Genomic DNA, 25219 nt, shown 5'->3' on the forward strand with positions numbered 1-25219 from the left:
TCAAATTCTGCATATACATGTTATAGATTCATTTAAATTTTCAGAAAAGGAAACTTCTACGTTTACACGTGCATCGCATACAAGGCCCCAAGTTGAATCATCTAATGTTGCTGTAGGTTATAGGATAAGAGCATAAAAGTATAACCTTGGGGATATTCTTCAGGAGTAATATAGTATGTGCATCATCTTAATAATATAAAGTAGTACCGGAAAACAATGGCAACAGAGATGCTACAAATCATTTTTAAAATCGGGATTAACGGGATTCGGAGGAAAATATTTTGATCCGACCTGTAGCTGCAGTTTGTTAACATTAAAGTGTAGAAAATGAAATGGATTAAGTTCAGATTTTCCTTTAAATGCCAAATTAGAAACGAAACCGATAACGAGACCTTTATGTACGTTACCCAAGATAATATCAAGATTGTATGAATTAACATTTGCAGGAATAGTATAAAATCTTGTTTGAACTCTTGTGAGAGGATATTTCATTGTATCGCGAAGCATATTAGTATTGATTTCCATTGCTAAATGTGGTGAAACATCTATACGACGTATATATAGTGTAACATCTTCAAGTTTATAAGAAGTATTTGCAGGAAACATTAAACAAAAAGCATATTTACTACGATATAGTTTTATACGAAGACCTACCTTATTTACAGTTCGTGGGAATCCAGCAATATTTGTATATAGACATCCATACATTTGAAACCAAATACTATTCTTAACATAATTAGAACGTTGTTAAAACCTAGATTATCAACACTTAATGCATTGAATTGTTTAGTCGCATCTTTGTACCACATACCTAATTTCAAATGTGTATTAATAGCATCACGGAAATAATTTAATGTTTCAATGTATGCACGATAAGGATAAAATCCTGATGATGAATGAATTTGTCATTTAATGAAATGTGAATTCGACTAAATAATGTAATAAGAAATTATTTGTTTGTGCTACATCATTTTCACCTAAAGGTGTATCATCAGGTTTTGTAATTTTACAACGTACATAAAGACATACAGTATGAATAAATTCACGTGTTTCACCAGCAATAAAAAAGTCAATAGGACCATCAGAAGTTAATGTTGAAATTGATCGATAATCATCAGTGATTAAAGATTCAATTGCAGTTTGTCATAGTACAAAATGAATGGTTGGTACAACATTCCACACTGAATTAAGTAATGCCGTTATGAGAATATATCTCTAGCACGACTTATTTTCCTTTTTATTTTTCTCTTTTACTCTTGTTTATTCGCTTACGCATTGTTGGTGGTCCAAAACGAATAATTTCCGGAGCTTTACGTTTGCGTGACCGTCTCTTACTACTACAAGTTAATAACTGACCAACTTTGTTAACAGTTTTTGTCTTTAATGTTTCACCAGGTTCTTTTACACGTGCGCGAACACATTCTTTAAACGATTTATCTTCTAATACATCACCCGCTGCTTGTATACACTTTTTGTAACGCTTGACGACCTATTGTTTTTGCACCTTATTTACGAATTGTAATGCAAAACGAAATAATCCTTGGAAGGAATTACCTATACCATGTCTCCGTCGATATACAGGTCCTGAAAAGTACGGGATATCGTGTCCGTAATGCTGTCTAAATTTCATTTTTTAATGAAATAATTTTTATTAAGAACATGGTTAAAATTAAGTGTTGCACTCATGTGAGTGTCTCAGAACGAAATGATAAAATTTTGCCTTGCAGGGTCTTTTAGTAGTATTTCAATAATGTTGAAGAAAATTTTGCAAGTGGTAAAAATGAATATCTTGAAATGTTATTGTTCGCACTTCACCGTATTTAATATTTGATATTGTTGTAATATGTAATAATGGTGCTTTAGTATCACCTAAAAATTGATACTGTATATCAGTATAAATAAAAATTTGATGTGGATAACCAATATCAACATATTTTTTTAAAATCTGCGAGAATCAAGTACAAGATTTATTTTCAGAAAATCTAATGTGGGTGACAATGTAACCGATTCAACACGTTCACTAGATTCTACTTGTACAATATTTAATACAGAAAATTTTATCTTTTGATTATTAAATTATTCAATTGTGTATGATGTACGGACGGATAATATCCACTTACAATTTTACTCTTTCTCGTTTCATCATTTTGTGGTTTATACCAAACAACATTCTCTCCATTGGGAGCATTATAACTTGTTAAAGGAACATGTTATTCACTTACTCCTACATACCAATCTGTTTCTCATAATTTAATATTATTTTTTAATTGATTTATAAATATGTTGGATTTTTTAGGGTATACTTCGGTACTAGCATTTGAAACTAATGTAAAAGCTACCATCTATACTTTCAGAAGTCATTTTCGTTTAAAGTGAAGTGTTATGTGTGAAGTTTCAAATTCAAATGACAATTTTCAACCGTATTCATCTTTTAAGTTTACTTCCATCGTGTTAAAATACGTCCTTTCAACTTTAACATAATGTGGTATGTGAAAATAGAATAAATATATGTCCGTGTTCAACATTATATACAGCAAGTTACGAACTACTGGTCCAGTATATTCTTGTTTCACAGTATCAACACAAACAATGACCGGGTTTGGTATATTCTAAATTACATGGAAATTTGCTCCAAGTTGATATTAACACTGGAACATTTATAACTTTTGAGTATACTACATTTTCAATTTCAGATGTATTTTCATTTATGAAGCCAAGTAAATGTAAACCAGTTGTCATACCAATCATACATTGGTCACTTAGTTGCAGTGCATGTTTAATAACAATTTGATTTTTATTTTTATAATAGTTTAACATGCGTACATGTTCAGGGATGATTTCTAAAATAGAATGAACGGAAGCATAATATCCTAGTAGTATATTAATAACACTACGTTCATGTTTATTATTGATTGCGATGTTTCTTATAATTTGTTCGTTTTCACGTAAATTATAAAAACTAAATGGAATATTAAGTTGTGTTAATGACATACCGTACCCCATCACTTAAGTGAATAGGTTCTGCAAGATTTACTGTAAATGATGGAATTGTGTTATTACTAAAAATTTCACTACTAGCATTTGAAGGCAGAGTAACATAGAAATCACGTTTCATCGTTGAACTCATGTTGAAGACTGAACAGAATTCGTTTCAATCCATGATTTCATGCTTGTTGGATAACCTAACCATCTTACATTTCATACCTTTCTTTCGTTTTAATACTTTTTCAATTTAAAATGTTTCAATTAAAATTTAGTTTTTGTACTTCTTGTGTATAAAATATTCATTTAATTTCTTCACCGTTCCAATCTTAATTTATAAGTAATCGGATTTGTAGGAATACATTTATCAATTATAAATCTTTCTCGTGATCATTTTGGTAAATATCCTCTTTCTAATTTGTTTATATTTATTTAAACGTATATAATCAATGAAATTTACATGTTAATTTCTTTTTATTTATGTTATCCCGTACAATGTATTCCAAACTTGATTTACATTTGAATCATTTACATCTACAGGCCCATTTTAATACTACTATGATACGTGTGATTATATTTTTTACAAACTGATCTAAAAAATCTACATAACGATCTGTATTTTTCGCTCTGAAGTATCGGAATAATTTTTCTTTTAATGTTATTTTAAATGGTTCTGTTAATGCATATTTCATTTCAGAATGTACACTGTAATGATTAATTTCATATTCTTTAAATATACGTTTTAAATGACGATTAGAAAATTCTGTACCTAAATCAGTTTGTACATTATACACGGGTAGTTTAAAATTTTAAAAAAAATTGTGATTGCTTTTACCATTTCAGAATCTGTTTTTGTTTTTAGGGAAACATTACGCGAACCGTGAAAAATATCTATATATCATAAATTATATTTATAATCTTTATTATACTTTGCAATATTTTGCATATCTGCTAAATCCATTTGTAATGTTTCATTCGGTACCCTAACATAATATTGTTTACGTCCGAACACTTTACGTGCTGGTGCATGTAATGTATACGCATCTTGAAATGCTAACCAATTTTTTTCTTTTTTGATAATTTTTGTTTCTGTTATATTGTTTTAATACTTGATAAAGAAGCAGGATGCGTATAATCATAATACAATTTTGACACTTACCTGTCTCACATTTTACAGTCTCCAATTTCTAAATATATTCGCTACTACTGACGGACTTCTTGACTTTCTAACTTTACTATGTGATTTCGTTATTGGTGTAGAAATTAATTCGTGTGGAACATTAGGATTATCTAATAAACTTTTAAATTCATGAATACCTATTTCATTTCTTGAACATTTCCTTGTACGTACATCATTTATTTTATATTAGAACCTGGTATTGCTTTACCTTGAAAACGTAATGTTCCCGATTCATCCCAGTGAATTTTATCGCAACTTGTCAATTGTTTTCTTAATCTGTTTTCCTCGATGTTTTTGGTACTTATTGTAAAATGTCTGGTATAAAGGGTAATTATTTAGAATTATTTTATTGATTACATACTACATTTTCCTCATCTTTTTCAATAATAGGTAAAGTAATAGGATTTTGTGAAACTGTTGAAGTAATTTAAATACTGATGTAATGCTGATGCAATATCCATTTTCATCTAAACGAGATTGGTGTGTAGTTATCGATTTCATATATGCATGCATTTGTTTTACCAAATTCTGACATATCTGCCTTCCAAATGAACTACTTGCTACTGCACCAAGTAGTGGTCTTAAAATTAATGGTACAAACGCACACCATTTTGTAATTTAATTTTCTTTTTCTTAAGTGCTGTATGTTGCGCAGATAAAGCACGTAAGATGTTTTTCTCTCTACGTAAACGTTGCTTCTGACGCGAATTTTACGTGATGTTTCCTTTTATTGTATTTTACCAACTTGTGATATTGTACGTATTTAATCACCGGATGCATGTTGTATAATTTATTTCCGTTTTGCAGTTTTCCATTTGCACAAATCACGAAGACTACCAACGTGTTGTTTCACCTTCAACATCTTGAACTAAACTAAACCTAAAGTACTTAATTACTGTCTTTTACATTTGCACATACATACTTTGTTTCATCTTGAAAATATTCGTACGGACTCGTAATGCATGATTTGTTTTCTGCGTCAAATCAAATAAGTGTGAGATTCACGTGTTACACTTTCGAACACATGCTCGCTTTACTATAACGTGGCATAATTTGTCTAGCCAAATATTGTATCTGTAATTTATCGCACGGTTTTTTAAATACTATAATATAATGTGCATTTAAACTTATACCACATGCTTGTTTTCCTTTCGGAAATAAAGTTTATACAATGAATATTACTCATTTTTTATGATGTGCATGTTTTGTAAGTAAGTTTGCTACATTGCCATTTGTTTCAGACATTACATCATATAATATTAATTTTCTTGTATTTCAAATTATTCATATCAGGAATTCTTTTTAGGAATAGAATTTGTGCACTTGCATCCAAGCTGGATATTAGTGCACCGTAACACCGTTGAATTTCATAGTAAACATTTGTTCACGTTCATTAAGTAAACGATTTACAAAATAGGTTTTACCTGCACGTAAAGGACCAGCAATTAAAATGGTAGGGGTATCTTGCTTTAGAATGAATAATTGTAACATATATATATATATATATATATATATATATATATATATATATATATACAAACCGACAACAAAACAACACCGACAACGTTTGGGAAGTGATTCCTGACATCAAGACAAAACCAACCTGGGTGCACAAATGTTTCCTTTCGTAGTTATAGGCTTCCAGAAATATGAAAAAAATAACCTTAAAGGTCCATAGCTCCAAAACTATCTTACCTACCGTAGTCGGGTCGAGACTTCACTTAGGATGTAATGTGTGTCCCATATCCAAAAATACATGTTCCAGAATCCTGTGGTACTTCTGCAACAATTTTTATAGAAGTAGTTGGAGAGTACTTGAAATTATATGCCCGTATTGACACTCCCTCTATAAAAATTGCTTCGTGAGTACGTTAGGGTTCTGAAACATGTATTGTTGGATAGGGCACATATTAATTCCTAAGTGAAGCCTTGATCCGACTACGGCAGTCCCATAGTTTTGGAGGTATGGGCCTTTAAAGTTCATTTTTCATGTTTCCGGCAGCCTGTAACTCCGAAAGGAAGCATTTGTGCACCCAGGTTGGTCTAGACTTTTTTCTCCTATCTTAGTGTCAGGAATTTCGCCGAAGTCACATACCTAAGAAATTCTGTCCCATTATCAAGAATTATACACTGACATGTCTGTCCTTTGTCCCCACTTTCCATATAAGGAATTGAAGTACAACTTCACGCATTGTCTCAGGCTTGGGTTCGTTCTTATGTTTTCTCTATCATGTGCATAATATTCAGTGATATATTTATCTTCGTCTTCTTTAGTTTTGCAATAAGCAAGGAAGCCAGAGGCCTCCTGCTTCGTTCGGAGGAAAGAATTTACGTATGCCCCGAACAGCCCAACTGAATTGCCCTAAATTCGGTCCATAAGTTCGAATTCCCAAATTTCATAAATATCACGTATAACATAACCGTTTTCTAGAGCACAGTGAAGCTCTGGTGTACAAAGTGTACCTGTAAATCCACGGTCATCATCAATATGTATGGAGTCATCGATGTTTTCTTCATCCATACATATACGACATAGCCCAAGCAGTAATCGATCTTGTGCAACGTATGGTAAAATCGGGAAGAACATTTGTTTGGGAGGTAAGATATTACACTTTACCACTCCATGAATTTCATTCACAGCTGGGAAGTCCTCCTTCCAAAACAGGCAATTTATCCGGCAGAGGTTTCCGCAACATCTGTTACTATGATGTTACGTCATCGAAACAGATACGTTTATCATCATTGCAATGCACATAAGATCTGTAGAGCTCATTACGACCACCGTTATAACATTCTTAGGAATAAGAAAATCATGAATATCTTTACAACATTCTTTAATAAACTGTTGTAACTCTATCTATCTTTACCTCATTTTCTCAAGAATACTCCCACATCTCGCACAAGGTTTTACCGAGTGCCTTAAAGTACGACGAGTCGTAGTTTGCTCATTGTTTCTCATATGAATCGTAACAATCATAAACATTGTTAAGTTCGTCAAAACAATTGTTTCTTACATTATGAGTACCCATCCCAGTAACAGCCATATAATTCAAAGGTGGCGTTAAGCCTTCCGTGCCATTCGTCGACTTCATACTTTGCGAAGGATTGTTCCCCTCCACGACCAACGTGTTGTATTTCAATACCTAATTGCTCTTCCATACACGTTAACCAAATCATCGCTTTCTTGCTATGTTTAGTCTTGTAATGGAAACCCAAGCTAAGTATTACAGGGATAGTTTTCCTCTGAAAATATGAAGACCGGCATGCTTTCATTGCGACACTAGCGATGGTGGATGATACGAGAAAACATTGTAAACCATTTGTTCTGTCTTATATTACTAAATTTAATAACTGCCTTTGTAAGAATTCTAACATCATTATGACAGTGCAACAGCATTTCCTTTTGCAAATTAAATTGCTCTCCTAATTGCACACGTTATACGTGCCATGCCTCCAACCACTGTCGTTCTTGGGTACTGTGTGTTTCAGGATCATATTCTATTCCCGGATATGGGGGCGCGGTGGTTCAGTGGTAGAGCGTTCACCTCCGGTGCTTGGGGTCCCTGGGTCGATCCCAGCTCGCGCCGTGTGGACTTTGTGGTGCACAAACACCGTGCTCGTGGGTTTTTCTCGAAGTTCTCCCGTTTCCTCCCACTTTCTTCATTCCACCATTGCTCATCATCGCCGTCTCCTTTAGTATAACTGGCATAACCGTGGGACGTAAAACTTAAAGATTTCATTTCATTTTATATTCCCGGATATGGTATTTCATAATTTTGGTTAACCGAAGTGTTAAATAAATAAGGGAAATCACTTTTAATTAAATTTTGTGAGAGGCCTAAAAGTCTTGTGTAATTTCGACAGCTTAACCCCCAAAAATAGTAAGTATCACGGAAGTAGCTTTTATTTGCAATAGAAATAGTAAAAACTTTCTAACCCTGAATAAGTACTTTCGGGATAATGTGTGTCTATTAGTTCTCAAACAGAAGAGGTTATCAAATCTACTACCATTTTGAGCTATAACGCAGATTTTAGTGAAAGCTTCACGCTCCATTAAAACATGTTTAATGAACTGATTAATAGTTTTTAAAAACAGTTACCATTTTCATCGCCGCGTATATTGCAGAAATCATCGATATCTTTGTTTATACATTGGTTGCATGTATGATTTAAACATACTAAACATACTTCATGGGGTCTTTCACCATTCTAGTCTTCCGGCGTCAGGATCGTTTCGGCGTCATATGTGATGTATAAGAACTTCTTAGTATGATTAACATCAACTTAGCGTATCGTGTGTGACCTTGTGTTAGATGTTCACAACATGTACTACAAAAGTATTCACTATGTACATGATCGGACTTTCGACGTCTTGTGTCATACGTTTTAGTATAAATAGGGCAACTCTTTACATAATCATATACACTTTTTGCACCTTATTACTTTTCAAATGATTAGTGTAACATTCACCCATTGCAAAATATTTCTTACAATCATTACATTTTACTTTCCTAACATGATCTGTAATATCATATGTGTTTTCACAGTATGAACATTGAACAACGCACTTATGTGTACTACGATGATTATCAAAAGCAGAGAAATAGTTAATACGCCCTTGAACGTAAGAACGATGTGATAGTTTTAATTGGTCGGAAATGATCAACATTACCCCTATGGTCGTAATCTATAAAAATTTATTTTTACGAGGTTTAGGTCCTCAATAACGTATTCTAAACTCTTGTTGCTTTTTGGGAAATTTCTCATAAATAACGAGTTGATAATTAGGTTTTAATTTAATCTGAACCAATTCAACGTTGTTAAAATTTATGAGAAATACATATTTATTATTTATTGACATTTATTATTTTTAACTCAAAATATTTTTCCATATCGTTTTCGTATTCACGTGAAACTACATCTAATAGCATATTCGTAAAGTTTCAGAAAGATCACTGCATTATTGCTTTTGAAGTATCAAGTTTTTCTTATGGGAGGTAAAGCGCTGTAAATTGTGCGATGCTATCGGTTAGGCCCCAAGTATCATGGGGATATATTTCTTTACTCTCTGTTTATCTAGCGTTTGCAAGCAAAAATTTAATATGACCCACTCAAGAATAAAAGTTCCCTGACCGCCCATATTACCCCAGAAAAAATATTCAATTTCGCGATGCAAGGTGTGGATTTGCATAGTTTTCGACCTCAAAAGTTGATTTATGTGGTTTGTTTTGTCCTGGGACGTATACTTTAGCTAGTACTGGCATTTAAAGTCATGCTGACTCTATAACGCGAATTCTGTCTGCTACATCTCAAGACCTACAAAAAAATTCTCAAAAGTATTATATTTGATAGACTTTTTATATAAATTGGACTTAAAGAATTTATATATAGTGTCCATTTTAAAGTGTAGGGCCTACTCTTCCCAAATACGGGTTTTTACTGGTTTCTACGTGTTTTGTATTTAAATGTTAGTTTTTGACAATTTTTATGATCAGTATCTAAAGATATGATAATAGCTGTACCATGTACTCATTTTCATCCCTATGGCGTGAATAGTTTGCAAAAATAATGAAAAATCATATTTTGGGGGTCCAGTTCTCCGAAGCTATGCAAATTTATGCTAAAAAGACCAAATATATTCTGTTTTATTTGCTACTAATGTTCATTCGTACATATGAAAGATAGAAATTCTCTTTACAAACCGAGTACCACACTCTTCCTCGAACACTCCCTGGGCAAAACCCATGTTTAATTCCGTTGTATACTCCTTTAATTCTGTTAGGAAATAATGTAACATACCCCTGTCACGTATTAGAACTCTGCTTTCGCTATGCAGTAATAAGATATGGTTCGGATTCCACTTTAAGCTTTAGGTCCACGTCCCATTTAGCCTCGCTGCTGGACGGGGTGCTAAACTCTGCACACTAAAAAGAACGTTTATTTCCAAGATGTTGTGAATCCATCCATCTTATGGAAATATGGCTCAGCAAGCACAACAAACATTTTCCATCATACCATTCTGTGCGGAGTAAAAGAATTTCTTCAAAAAGTCTACACCCTTTCTTTCCCCAGCACCTTTACCTGTCTACTTTGTGCAAGGCAAAAAAGAATGATGATTTATCATTGCATTATTTAAAAAGTTCAACAAAAATCACGCTTCCAATATACTCTATACATAAAAATGTAGAGGGAGTCTAATAATTAACTTTATTTTCAACTTTCGTAAAGTCCGTATTTAATAAGCATACTTTTCCTATGCACGCATAACAGGGAGAATCCAATCACCGCATAGAAAGAGAGAGATATGATTATTTTCTACTGCAGTAAAGCCCGCCACAATCATTTTAAAAGCATGTTTTTTCCAAACCATGTGCATCCCTTCTTCCTCAAGGCAAGCGTGCGTGAGGTATGCGGTGACCCATCACTGCAAAGTATTCTTCTAACGCTAGAGAAAGAGAGACAGGTGACATGATTATTTCTGCTGCGGTAAAGCCAGCCGTGTTTGATTCTAAAAAACATGGTTCTTTCAAGTCATATTCTTCGCTCGGTCCTCAATGTAAACGTGCGTAAGGTAGGCGATAGCAAATCAGCGAACAAAATGTCTCGTGCGCTGTGAAGTGAAAGCTATATTTATAGACGGTTCAGTACAGCTTGTATGTACGGTACAGTACGAAGCCCAAACATAGTTTGACGGAGGTGAATAAACGTATGCCCACGGTCTCCCATTCGCAATAAAATAGTGAAATCCTCGTTCCATTAAATGTATGTCTGTTTCAGTGAGTGTGTATATGTATTTGGGTGTTTGTGTGTTTGTGTGAATGTGTGTCTGGGTGAGTTTGTAATTGTTTCTTTTATTGTATTTCTAATTGAGTGTGCTAGTGTTTAGTGCGATCATAACTGAAAAATCTACCATAAGTACTCACGTCTGAGCATTCTAAATAAATTGTTGTGTGTGACAATAGAAATATCTTACTGTTTCGGTGGGATTACATAGCTGTAAAACAGTGTTCTTGTGTTGCAAGACCCGAGTTCCATTTACGGTTGAAGCCAAATATCCTTTTGGATCCCCGTACTATATGTACTTACACGTGTTACATAGCTTCGCTGCTGAAAGGTACACGCTAATAGTAAACTTTGTTCCACATGTCTTAATCACTGTCTTCGCGTGCGTATTATACTGAACTCTAATAATAATAATAAAATAATAATAATAATAATAATAATAATAATGTTTACGCTTACTTAATATTGGGTCGGTTGTCTGATACGTAGGGCTCATGGTTCGTTCCCAACTCGTACCTATCTAAATTTCCGTTACACTTCCACGTTTCCAAAAGTTTTTTCCCAATAGTAGTACCATTTCCTCCCACAGTCTCACTCGATTGTTTCTTATTTTTAACTCCTCCATTTCTTTACAACCTCTTGACAACAGCTATAATGTCGTCCATGACCTACAGGATACAATAATAATAATAACGGGTATAATATTTCAGTCATAAAGCGCTGAACTCTTAACATCTGCGGGTCCGTGGTTCAATCCTGAGCCACAATTGCTCGTTCCGTAACCGCGGATTTTCTCGGATATTTCTTTTTCCTTACATGTATTAATCATTGTCTCCCGTTGCCTACAGGTCTTAAGTATACGGCGTTAAACTCTAATAATAATAATAATAATAATAATAATAATAATATAATAGTTCGGCAAAAGCCTTCAAACAGACAAGTATAATGTAAAAATACTTAACATTCAAATTATTTACGTAAATTGCTTCAGGTTAATGTAAACACGAAACTAAAATCACAACAGCAGAAAATACAGTCGAGACGTTCTGTATGAATACTGATATAATAGTATTTTTACCCATATATATATATATATATATATATATATATATATATATATATATATATATATATATATATATATATATAAATCAAAACTTATACTGGATAATTTATTCTCATAATGTAACGGTGTTGTGCTAAATTTTTATTTGTCCGTTGCATTTCCAGATACTTGTATAAAACGTATTCCTTTAAAAACACAGAGAAACATGCAGGTAACAGCATCCTTTCTCACTGTGAGGAAAAGAAAGGGGTTGAAGGACTAATTGCAATATTGTTCCTGTCCTAGAAAAATAGTCAAAGAGAAGTGCTTCTAGAAAATTTCTGCGACAAAGGCACCAATCCGTGAGCAGAAAGAGGCTTTAAAAGGGAAGGAGTGGAAGACATTGTCTTCCTACAGTCACATACCATCAAGAGAAAAAAGATGTGACTAGAGATTTCAGCACACAATAAGGGTAACAAAAAAGGAACCAAACATATCCAGACCATTACATACATAAATACAAGCATAGCTTACAATAACAGGAACGGTATAGGTTTATTTTATTCACATGCAGAAATATTTCGTATGTGTGACGATAATAAGTGTAGGAATAACTGCTAAATTTACAACAAAGATGAATAACCATCTTCAAGGTGAAAGGGGAAAACAATCATTTTCACTAGTAATATTGCGGTCCATTCCGAAAAAATAACAATATACATCCTCTTCAGTCTTCTTATAACAGGAAACCTTAATAGCCGTTTCTACAATCAGCACTATGTCCCACTTTTCTCTGTGTCCACCACAAGGACAATTTCTATACATGTACGATAATAAATTTTCAAAGCAATATACATTTCTATCTGTCTGTCTACACATCCTGTCTAACAAAATGTGTCTCTCCACGAGGTCTTTCAAACTTTTATTTATTACTGTGTTTACATTAGCTAGCTGTGTATATATACAATATAACAGTATAAAGCACTTAGGCTTAAAGTATGCACTACTACAACTTAAGAAATAAAGCTCTTGTCAACAACCAAGAACATGTCCTATCCTACTTAGCTCCACGATCATTGCCACGTCTATATGGGAGAGAGGGTTAGCTCCCCCTTGCACCCACGACACCCATCGTAGAACTGTACCGCGGTATTAAGGCACTCAGCACTCAATGTATCAGCAGTGTCATGGAAATCTAATCCCAGTTACTGAAGTTAATGTGTTCATAGTTGCTTACGTCTATCCTATATAACGTAACCTTGTTATGTTGGACTGTCCTAACTTAGTTTTTTCATTGAATTTTCATGTTCCTTCTTTAAAAAAACGTAAAAGCACTGACCTCTATTACTGTAAAAATCAAAATCTGATTTAGGATTTAGCTTTCTGTGCTTTCTGTATCTAAGGCCATTTAGTCCGTCACGTTTGAGGGATGACATCCCTCGGCGATCACACTATCCGAGGAAAGGGATGGAGCTACCTGGGACCTATAAGTTAGGTACCACCCCGGCATTTGCCTGGTGAGAATCCGGGAAACCTCATTCAGGATGGCTGCCCTGATAAAGCTTTTTACAATTTTTCGACCGAGTGTCCCCACCCGCAATCGATCCTGGGACCGCTCACACCGGAGGCGAGAGCTCAAAAAGTAATATATTGATGAACTCAACAATCTGCAGAACAGTTTTGTATAAATGGATCTGTGTAAATAACAATGAATTGAAGAAATGCCGTTATCAAGAGTTACGAATATGTAATTTGTAACTGTCAACATTGTAATTGGGCCATGGCCTGTTGTGTTGACAATAAATAAATACATAGAATGTTCGTTACTTCCCCGCCTAATTTTCGAGCTTCACTTCATTTTTCTCAACAGAATAGAAAAAAACACAAAGTGAGTATATGCCAAACACTTTCAATGAAACTCACCAGATTTTAACTAAGGCAATGTGATAGATCTTTACGAGCTTAATTTTTCGTAAGAGATAGTATTGTGTACACACTTTTGTTCTTGAATTATTGGTCATCATATTTAGGGTTTGAACATTTTGTTTCGAAAACTAAATCACTAGAATTTAATTGGTGAAACTCATCCGATGTTAACCACATTTGGATGATGGTAGATCTATACAACCTTACTAAGCATATCATATTATAGTGTGAAGACCTACGGTTTCTGAGTTATTGGACATCGTAGTTGGAGTGTGGGTTAATGAGACGTAGAAATTTCACCTGAAAGTCATCAGTGAAACTCATCCGTTCTTGACTAAACTTGGCATCGTGGTCGACATTGATGAGCTTAGTACGGATATAAAATTATGGTGTTCACATCTTTAGTTCCCGACTTATTCTCGATCAAATTACGGATTATATATAGTGAAATCAAGATTTCTAAAAACTAAAACACGATCAGTTGAACTCATCTTGACCAAACTTGGTGTGGTGGTAGGAAAGAAAATTAAGGAAAGTTGTCCGATCTTGACCAAGCTTGGATGATGGTAGAAAACGCCATTAAGAAAGTTGTCCTATCTTAACCAAACTTGGATAGTGGTAGAAAACACCATTAAGGAAAGTCGTCCAAACTTGACCAAGCTTGGATGATGGTAGAAAACGCCATTAAGGAAAGTTGTCCGATCTTGACCAAACTTGGATAGTGTTAGAAAACGTCATTAAGAAAAAGTGTCCGATCTTAACCAAATTTGGTATAGTAGTAGAAAACGCCATTAAGGAACGTTGTCCAATGTTCACTAAATTTGGTATAGTGGTAGATAATGCCATTAAGGAAAGTTGTCCTATCTTAACCAAACTTGGATGATGGTGGAAAAAGACCATTAAGGAAAGTTGTCTGATCTTGACCAAACTTGATATGGTGGTAGAAAACACCATGAAGTTGTCCAATCTTGTTCAAATTTCGTATAATGTTAGATAATACCATTAAGGAAAGTTGTCCGATCTTGATCAAACTTGGCATGGCGGAAGATGGTAACGAGTTTAGAACGTGTATGAAATATCATAATGTGCAAGCCTTTCTTTCCGGACTTATTTACCAAAGTCACGGTTTAAACTTAGTGAAAGCAAGAGATTTCACTCAAACATGGTCAATGCAACTTATCTGATTTGACCAAACTTGAAATGGTGGTACAGTCAGCAGCAAGAAAACCTGCAACATGAGCATGTAAGTTTATTGTGAAACGACGAAGTCTTTTGCTCCAAAATAAGTGTGCAGGGGAGGACGCCAAGGTTTCTTCTGGCGTGATTCGTGCTACTTAGACGCTATGTTGATTCCATGCACTGTTAGACGTAGTTTTATAATGAACTTACATGCTCATGTTGCAGGTTTTTTGCTGCAGACTGTACAAGTTGACAAGCTTATGTTGTGTAGTTTTTATAATCGAAGTAAAAAAAATAGAATATTTAAATATGAAATTAATCTAAGGTGAAAACCAATTGAAGAAAGCAAGGCCTGCAATAGTAATCTCTTTCAGTGGAGGGAAAAGGATATTTTAAAACGAAATCAGTTTTTACAATCAGAAGTTTCTTTGCTTAAAAGAGGCCAGTAAGCTACAGAAAGAATATTATTGTACGAGGTGCGACAAAAGAACCGGACTGAAGTAATAACTCATGGTACTTACATTATTGGTTCCTGTCAGTGGTGTCACCTTCAAAATAATCCCCCTCTGCTTCAACACTTCATTCGCTGCTGCCATTGTAACACCCCTGAAAGTCAAGTTCTGTAAGGGTCTTCAGTACGTTTTCCGTTTTTTCCAACCTCATTAACGGAGGTAAAATGTGTTCCTTTCAGTTGAGATTTGATTTTCGGAAACAAAAAAAATCACAAGGTGCCAAACCAGGCAGTACGGCGGGTGTTCTAACACTGCAATGTTCTTTCGAGCCAAAACTTATTGATGTTTATCCTTTGTTATACTTTCACGTTCGTCATTTTCCGCCAACGCACTGATACACGTGTTCACTCTTTGTAGCTTATCTCGCGAATGGCTGAGCCGGGTGAGTCCAGTTCACTGCACTAGGTACGGGAGGTATGGAGTTTATCCTTGCAAAAACTATGTGCATTATGTTAATTATTTTTAGTAATATAGCTTCAATCCGGTTTCTTTTGTCGCACCTCGTATATTGTGTACGTACATTTTTAGCACAAAGATAGAAAATAGCCAAGTGACCCACTAAAGAGCGCCAGTTAAAGTTCTGTATGAATAGAGGGTGGCTTAACGGCACCCTTACTTACTCTTGGACTTTACTTCGATTCTGGAACAGCACCCTTTCTGAGTATTAGAAACGGATAATTCTGGCTCCGCAATCCTGCCATCAGAGTATTTTTCAAGGGTATTACATTAGAGTTTTGCGAGAATAGCTTCACTTCGACTTTTGTTTAACATTTGTGTTACCACTTTCTTTGCAATTAGAATGGCCAATGATCACGCCAATTCTTCCACTTAATAAACAAAGCTGTGGCTTAAATGGGTACATATCCTACCTTTGTCAGTGGCAAGATTAATTCGTATTTTGCTCAGTGACCAGCAACTAACTTAGGGTTTATTTATGTTATTTCTTACGTAGAATTTTGACACGTTAGTAATAAATATAGTAATTTTGGTTTAGAGAAATTTGCGTAATATTAACTTTCCTATTTAGCGTCCTTTAAATTCATTGTTTCTTTACATAATTAATTATGCTTTAAAACTATTAATCACTTTGCTATTCATTTATATGTACATTTCTTAATGTCGATTTGCATATTTTGGCTCCCTTTACATATTGAAAGATTTACATGTTGCACTTCGATTAAAAATGATTCAATTTCCCTATTTAACTATTTGTCTGTTAAAAAGTCATTGCAAATCAGTATTACACGATCTTTAGCAGACTTGAAATAATATAGTGTTCAGATTTTGGGCTTCTGAGTTATTGGTGATCAAATTTGAGGTTTTGAACTTACGTTAGTGAAATAAAATTTTGCTAAACCGTGATCATTGAAACTCATCCGTTTGTGTCTAAACGTGACGTGATATTAGACCTTCGCTAACTCAGTATGCATAGGGAATAATATGGTTCTCAGATCTTTGCTTTCCGACTTACTAAGCATTTAAGTTGGGATTTGGACTTCTTTCTCATCTCAACCATAGGGGCATTATAGAAATTTTAAAATTTTTCTTTCCTTTGGAATAGCTGTTTTATACTTTGATAAGGTATTTTCTTTGTAACTGCATCTAGATATTCTATCCTTGGTCTTCCTCTTCCTAGTTTTCCTTCTGCCTTTCCCTTTATCAACACGTTGATCCAATCGCAGTGTTGAATAAGATGGCCAGCCATGCTTTTTCTTCTTTTTTCCTATTATCTTCATGATCTGTCGTCCTTCATTAGCTTCCCTTAGTACATCTTTATTCCTTTCCCTTTTGATCCATGATATGCGCAGCATTCTGCACCAACACTACATTTCAAATACTTCCAGCTTGAATATTTCAGTTTTTCTCAATGCTCACGTCTCAGATCCGTAAAGCGCCACGCTTCACATGAGTTTTAATAAACCGTTTTCGAATCGTTATCTCCCTCGATAATATCTCCACCTTCTTACGGCGGAGGAGGGGGAGGGCTTGCGTGCTCCAAAGACCCAAGAGCTGTGTTGGAGATACCTTCCCTGTCAGAAGGCTTCCTATGCCGGACAGGTCTTTAGGGGTAGGAGCCAGGCGAAGAGATAGATTATGGTAGTGGGCAGCAGCTCTACCATTATCGCACTGAGGCTGAAGACGATTGATATCGGCAAGGTTCAGATGTGGGCAAAAACATGCAGGGACAGAATGTCTTCTATGGCTGTTTCCCTGCGGGGGGAAGGGCTTGGGATGCCACCATCTTTACTCAGTCCCTAGAAAACAACGTGCAGAGATTTGGACTTAGTGAAGTTAAATCAGTGAAACTCATACGATCTTGACTAAACTTCGTATAGTAACCTTTGAGGAGCTAAGCAAGCGTACGAAATATTATGGTGTTCTGATCTTTGATTTCTGAGGTATTGATAATCAGATTTCGAGTTGTATCATGTTGAATTTTTTACCAATGGTGACTCTCCTCGAGAGAAGCCATTGTTTCTAACACTTACTTTCCAAATTTTTCATGTCCTGTGCTCTTGCTAATCATAAAAGTTCAAAAAAGACGGAAGGAAAGTAGGTAGAAAGAGAGAAACAAGTGGTGCGAAGTGCAGAAGCGAGCCTTAAGATAACCATTCGAAAACTTGAACGAAGTAAGATGATCAAATTGTTTAGAACTCGAACTTATACGATTAAGATAAACATATCGTTAGTAGTTGTTTTGAATAAATATTTCAATTTGTTTTTATTGCAAGTTCTTGAAAAAATTCAGTATAAAATCATGTGGGGAAACTTATTGAAATAGTAGTATAAAGTAGAACATACAGGGTGGCCACAAAGTCCGATTACCCGTGAAAATAAGTAACAAACTACTAAACGTAAGTAAATGAATACACGGAAGGTACTGAATAGCATGAACAACAATGCTTTCGAGAAGTTTTATTGAGATAGGATACATTAAGTGTCCAAAGGATCAGTCTGTCGACTGTCATTCTCGTGACAAAGGATAATACGCCATCAGGTTCTGTGCGACGTTTTGCGGAGCATTGCAGCTGTAAGTGCACTATCACAGGTAGTGATGTCTGGGCTTCGTTTTGGCCATGCAAGTGGTGCGGGAACATCCGGACTACCACTACCAATCCAATGCCCATAAAAGACTTCCATTGAAACCTTGTTCGAAAGTCTGCACGCACTTCTGCCATGGTCTTACCTGTGTGGTTTCTCTCATGCACCAAACAACTTACAATAACACATTCTTCAATACTGTAACTACTCGTAGAAGTATCAGCCATCGTCCACACAATCTGAAACAATGGAAACCCTTATATTAGCATTTATTAAGCGGTAACCGGACTTTATGGCCAACCTGTAGACTACAACAATTTTACTACTGTATGTTAAACATATTGTTGTTACAAACTGTAAGGGAAATGCATTTTCTAAATTTAGTATATTGTTATTTTTGCAGGTACGTGATATGTTTTCAATGGCTAGGAAGCACGCTCCATGTATATTGTTCATTGATGAAATTGACGCTGTGGGTCGAAAACGAGGTGGTCGTAGCTTCGGAGGACATTCTGAGCAGGAGAATACTCTCAACCAACTTCTCGTTGAAATGGATGGTAAGTAAATAGGTGTAGGGAGTCTAGGTTGGCATTATACGCTGTACAGAAAAACGCATGTAATTTGATGCATGAGAAAGGATAAATGAATCCTTGTTAGGATATCACGTTAAGATTGTTTCTCTCACTGTTGGGAGAAATCAAACAGTAGTATACAAGGTGTTTCAAAACAACACCGACAACGTTTGGGAGGTGATTCCTGACACCAAGATAAGACAAAAAGTATAGACCAACCTGGGTGCACAAATGCTTCCTTTCGGAGTTATTGGCTGCCGAAAACATGAAACAAATGAACTTTAAAGATCCAAGCTCCAAAACTATGGAATCTACCGTAGTCGGGTCAAGGCTTCACTTAGAAACTAATATGTGCCTTACCCAAATATCCATGTTTCAGAACTCTAAGGTACTTCAGTAACAGATTTTATATAGGTAGCTGGTGAGTACTTCAAATTATATGCTCATAGCATGTATTTTTGGATATGGCACATACTAGTTCCTAAGTGAAATCTTGACCCGACTGCGGTAGGGCCCTCAGTTTTGGAGCTATGGTCCTTTAAAGTTCATTTCTTCATGTTTTTGGCAGCCTATAACTCCGAAAATAAGCATTTGTGCACCCAGGTTGGTCTATACTTTTTGTCTTATCTTGGTGTCAGGAATCACCTCCCAAACGTTGTTGATGTTGTATTGAAACACCCTGTATATACAGTATGTTAGCCCCTTCAACACTTATGACTTAATCGTGACGTCATGGAGTAATAGAGTCGATTATTAGACTTTATTACCTATCTACTTCACCCAAACCTTTCTCCTAGTCTATTGTGTAAAGGAATGTTGTACAAAATAATAATAAAGGTGGTAGTTTCTGAATATGCAAACACCGGTGAGATAGCTCCAGTGTCGAACCTCGAAACCGCAAGACACTGCTGATCGCTGTCGGCTATTTCGACCCATGTGTCAGTTGAGCTTGGTTTAGTTCCAGTTGGAATCCATTCTTGTTCTTAGTTGTGATATCCAGCCCTCCCGTAGCTAGAAGTGTGTTATGGGGGGAAGGGGGCGCAGTTGAACTTGTTCCCTGACACACACAAGGCAGAAAGACTCATATGATTATTTCCAAATAACTACACTATATTTGAATAAAAGGAAGAAGAAAACATCTTTATGTATAAAATTACTGTTAATACCCAAAAGCAGTATTTATTAATGTGAAACTGTTATAGCCTGTGCAAAAATACGTTACATTTTCAATCGAAGACCTTTACAGTTACTGCATTGCACATCAAGGAAGAAACGGAATTTTTCAGAAAATGAGAAGTGCATTCAAGGGTCAAGACTTCTGTACATCATTTTGCATATATTTCAACTTCTCACAAAGACTATTGTTTCCTTGAAACCATGCTTTTCGCATGATACAAGTTGTTCCTTGATGTGTGTGACGATACTGTATCACTATTACAATGTTGTTCTTTTCAGATTTGTACGAACCTTTTTAATCAATATCAACCATTTTTAACGAACTTAAAAAGTTCGTTACTGAATTCTCTATGTCTGTCTGTCCGTCTGTCTGTTATTTGTGTTTTTTCAAATTTTGAACCCTGCATTTGGTACAGCATCAAAAACTATCAGAGAAACTGATTACATTTTTCACGTCACTTTTACCGTTCCCGAGATATTGGCCCAAAAATAGTCGATTTCCAGAGATTTAAGGAGCCATATCTAAGGAACCGTAAGTCATAGAGAGATCATATTGGTGTTGATCAATATCTAAAAGGATGGTAAATATTTTACCAAATAGTAACCGGTGACCACTGTCCAACTGGCCAGTGGTTGGGCCAATGGCCAGTTGGCCAGTGGCCACCAATTAATATTGGTACGAAAATGTTTAACATTCTATTAGAGATTGATTACCACCAATATCATCTCTCTATGACTTACCACTCCGGTGATATTGGCCAAAAATGGCCAATTTCTACATATTTAACGAGCCATAGCTCGGGAACCATAAGTTGTAGAGAGATGATATTGATGTTGATCAGTACCTAAGGGGATGGTAAATATTTTGGTACCAAATAGTAACTGGTTGCCACTGTCCAACTGGCCACTGGTTTGGCCAATTGTTAGTTAGCCAGTGGCCACCAATTATTATCGGTACCAAAATGTTTATCCTCCTCTTAGGTATTGATTAACAGCAATATCATCTCTCTATGACTTACTGTTCCCGTGATATTGGCCAAAAAGTGGCCAATTTCTAAATATTTAACAAGCCATAGCTCGGGAATCATAAGTTGTAGAGAGATAATATTGGTGTTAATCAATACCTAAGAGGATGGTGAACATCTTGGTACCAAATAGTAACCGATGGTCACTGATTAACTGTCTACTGGCCAGCTGGCCACCGTTTCCCAGATATTGGTCAAAAAGTTCGAATTTCTACATATTTAAGCAGCCATATCTCGAGAACTGTAAGTCATAGAGAGATGATATTTTGTTAATTTTTGCGAGAAAGAAAAGGTGCGGATAAAAAGATTTACATTTAGGAACAATGAGTTATCCTCCGCGCTCTATCCCTCCATTCTTTTTAAGTTCGGTCTGGCAGTGCTCTTGGAGCATTCTCAACAGGTTTTTTTTCTTCTTTCATAATTTCACACACACACAAATATATATCCACGTTTCAGAATCCTGTGGTCCTTCCGCAACATTTTTTGTAGAGGTAGTTGATGAGTACTTCAAATTATATGCCCGTAGCAAACTCCCTGTATAAAAATTGTTGCGTGAGTTCCTTAGGATTCTGAAACACGTATTTTTGGATAGCTCACATATTAGTTCCTAATTGAAGTCTTGTCTCGACTACGATAGGTCCCATAGTATTTGAGGTATGGACCACCAAAGTTAAATTCTCATGTTTTCGGCAGCCAATAACTCCGAAAGGAAGCGTTTGTGCACTCAAGTTTGTCTATACTTTTTGTCTTATCTTGATGTCAGGAATCACCTCCCAAATGTTGTTGTTGGTGTTGTTTTGAAACGCCGTGTATATATATATATATATATATATATATATATATATATATAGCATTTTTCTAGATTAAATTCGAGCCTTCGATCTTTCATTTTATTAATTTCATTTTCTCGCCATCTCGCCGTTGGATTTTTTTTTTTTAACTTGGTATGATAACTAATTTACTAAGTTATAGAAGAAGACAGTTACAGAAGTTGCTGTTAATGTTATTTCGATACAAAATTTTCACAGATTGCTTCATAAATCTGTCAAGCATTGTTTAGATACAAATACTACTTCTAATATTTATAATTATTTTATAATAGACAAAGGTGTGATAGAATTTGATGTTTCATGATCTGAAACCACGATAACCTTTTTCTTCGGAATAAAGTTCCAAAGTTCAATGCTGAGTAGTACCATTTTTCCTCTACGAATTCCCTCGTAACAGTGTCGACAGTGGAAGAAAGTTAGTCCATGAAAATGCAACGTTGCCATTTACCTGGATCCACAACATAAGTGAACGAAGTTCCTGCCTTTTACGCTAACTTGTTGATGGCCAGCCCCCATTTCAAAAATGTCCTATTCACTTTATGTTGTAGATCCAGGTAAATGGCAACGTTACATGTTCATTTAACATTGGGCACATAAAGAGTGTACAGCGCAAACGGCTCGTTCGATTTAAAAAATTCCTTCACTTTAGATTGAAAGCATTATATTTGGAGATGGTTTTTCCTCTTACATTTTGTTCTAACTCTGATAATAACAGAGTTACCCTATGTCAGGGGAGTTTTGAGACATCCTGTATGTGTCAGTGTTGTTTCGTCCTATTGAAACCTTCAAACATTTAGGATATATAAGAATGGAGGTATGTTTGATGAAACATCATTTACAAAATATGCTTTTTCTTTTTTCCACATAGTGGTATGAGGGGTAAAATATTGTTCTAACCGAGCGACAGAAAATATAATTTAATCTCAAGACTTGTAAAAAATTATTATTACTTTATACTGTAAAGTTTTTTCCGTTCTATAGGATAGAGCAAAATATGGTACAGGGGAGATTGGACTTTCTCACCACCTCTTCTTACAAAAGTGTCCTCTTGAATACAATATGTTACAATAAATAAAGTTCCTCTAATTATTTTGTGATTCGTTGGTTAAATGAAAGGAACCCAATGACTAGGCGTCTTAGGGAGTGTTGGTTAGGTGTCTCTCAATGACTGGGCGTCTTACAGAAGAAGAGGAGCTCAATGATCGGGCTTCTTAGAGCATGTAGGAAAGGTGCCTATCAATGACCAGGCGTCCTTGAAAGTTGGTAGTTTGATCAACCGGGCGAGATTGATACTTCTTGAGGTGTGCTGTCGTCTTTTATCCTAACATGTCGGTTACCTTCGTTGATCTCCGTCACTTGCCGACTGTTGACGATGGTAAGCGACGTCCCCTTCGTTGCTGTCGTCTGTAGAGTGTTTGTTTACTTCAAGCATGTGTAGTAGAAACACATGGCTACATCCAGCATGGTGTGAATTCACGTGGATCCTTATAATATCTTAGAAGTATATTTTGTTTGACTTGGATTATTGATGAATCTTAAAAATTGACGCTGGTTTAATTGTATAAGTATTTTTATTTATTCATTCATTTCATATCTAATTGACGTGATATCTTTTATCGTTTTCTGATTTGATTTTATTGTATAGTTTTTTTGGTAGCAGACGGGTTATGTCGGAAAGTGTCTGAGAGAGACAATTAACGTGTCAATCGATTCAGTAGGACTTAAGCAGTGTTTTAAAGTTGGTCTCATCACTTGCTGATGCGTAGTTACCGACATATTTAAGATCATAGTGTAAGGGCGGGTTATGTCGGAAATTGTCTGAGAGGGACAATTAAGGTATCAGTCGATTCAGTAGAGCTTAAGAAGTGTTTTAAAGTTGGTCACTTGCTGATGTGTGGTTGCACAGATATTCAAGATCAAAGTAAAGGGGAGGGCGCCATAGAAAAATTTTCTATCTGAACGTATTTTACTGTAATTTTTTCTCTTGTTATAGAAAAAAAATATTTGTGAGATCTTTTCTTTTATCCATAAATGCTAAATTCTTCTTGATTGATACTAATTTTCGATCTTATTCAGTTTTCATTGTTGAATAAAATTATTTTGCTAGTAACTACTCCTTTCAGTAGAGGCGCTGTTTTCAATTTAAAACCCCTTCCATTTCTTTTTTGGTAATGTGATTCTTTCACACTTTTTTTAAAAAAAAAATATTTCTAAGAGCTTTTCTTTTATCCATAAAGGCTAAATTGTTCTTTATTGATACTAATTTTTGACCTTATTTAATTTTCATTGTCGAATAAAACTCTTTTGTTCCTTCCTTTCAGTAGAAGTTATGTTTCGAATTTAAAATCCCTTCTATTTATTTTTTTCAATGTGATCTTCAATAGTGTTTTAGCCAGTTACACAGTATAAGCTCGAAAACTAGTATCAGTAAAGAACAATTTAGCCTTTATGGATAAGAGAAAAGATCTCAGAAGTAATTTTTCTATAACAAAAGAAAGAACTACAGTAAAATACGTTCAGATAGATTTTTTTTTCTATAGCACCGTCCTCTTATATTTTGATCTTAAATATCTCGGTAACCACACATCAGCAAGTGATGAGACCAACTCTAAAACACTCCTTAGACCCTACTGAATCGATTGACACGTTAATTGTCCCTCTCATACAATTTCCGATCTAACCCGTCTGCTACCGTTTATATATATTATCACTGAATATTACGACTAAGTGCTATATTTTTGCTTTTAGCTGCTCTCAGCACGTTACTAGTCATTATTATTATTATTATTATTATTATTATTATTATTATTATTATTATTATTATTATTTTTAAAACAAAACATTCACAGTAATGACCGAGGCAGTTTACATGTTTGATGGCATGACATTCGCATGAATAATTGTCCTCTTGTTCTTTAAAGACATTGAATTACTGTAACTCCCGTTTGAACACTAGTTATGGTAGTA

The 25219-nt window shown here is 35.1% G+C and overlaps 1 protein-coding gene across 1 annotated transcript in view; it reads left to right on the plus strand.

Moving 5' to 3' along the window:
* Positions 1–25219, plus strand: part of LOC145674361 (mitochondrial inner membrane m-AAA protease component AFG3L2-like) — a 354119-nt gene that overhangs the window by 310339 nt on the left and 18561 nt on the right. Inside the window, exon 9 of the mRNA XM_081744313.1 lies at positions 19053–19206. Within this exon, the coding sequence (XP_081600439.1) occupies positions 19053–19206 (154 nt within the window). The remainder of the gene's footprint in view (positions 1–19052; positions 19207–25219) is intronic.

This window comes from Thermobia domestica, chromosome 17 (genome assembly GCF_964235325.1).
Source record: "Thermobia domestica chromosome 17, izTheDome1.hap1.1, whole genome shotgun sequence".
NCBI lineage: Eukaryota > Metazoa > Arthropoda > Insecta > Zygentoma > Lepismatidae > Thermobia > Thermobia domestica.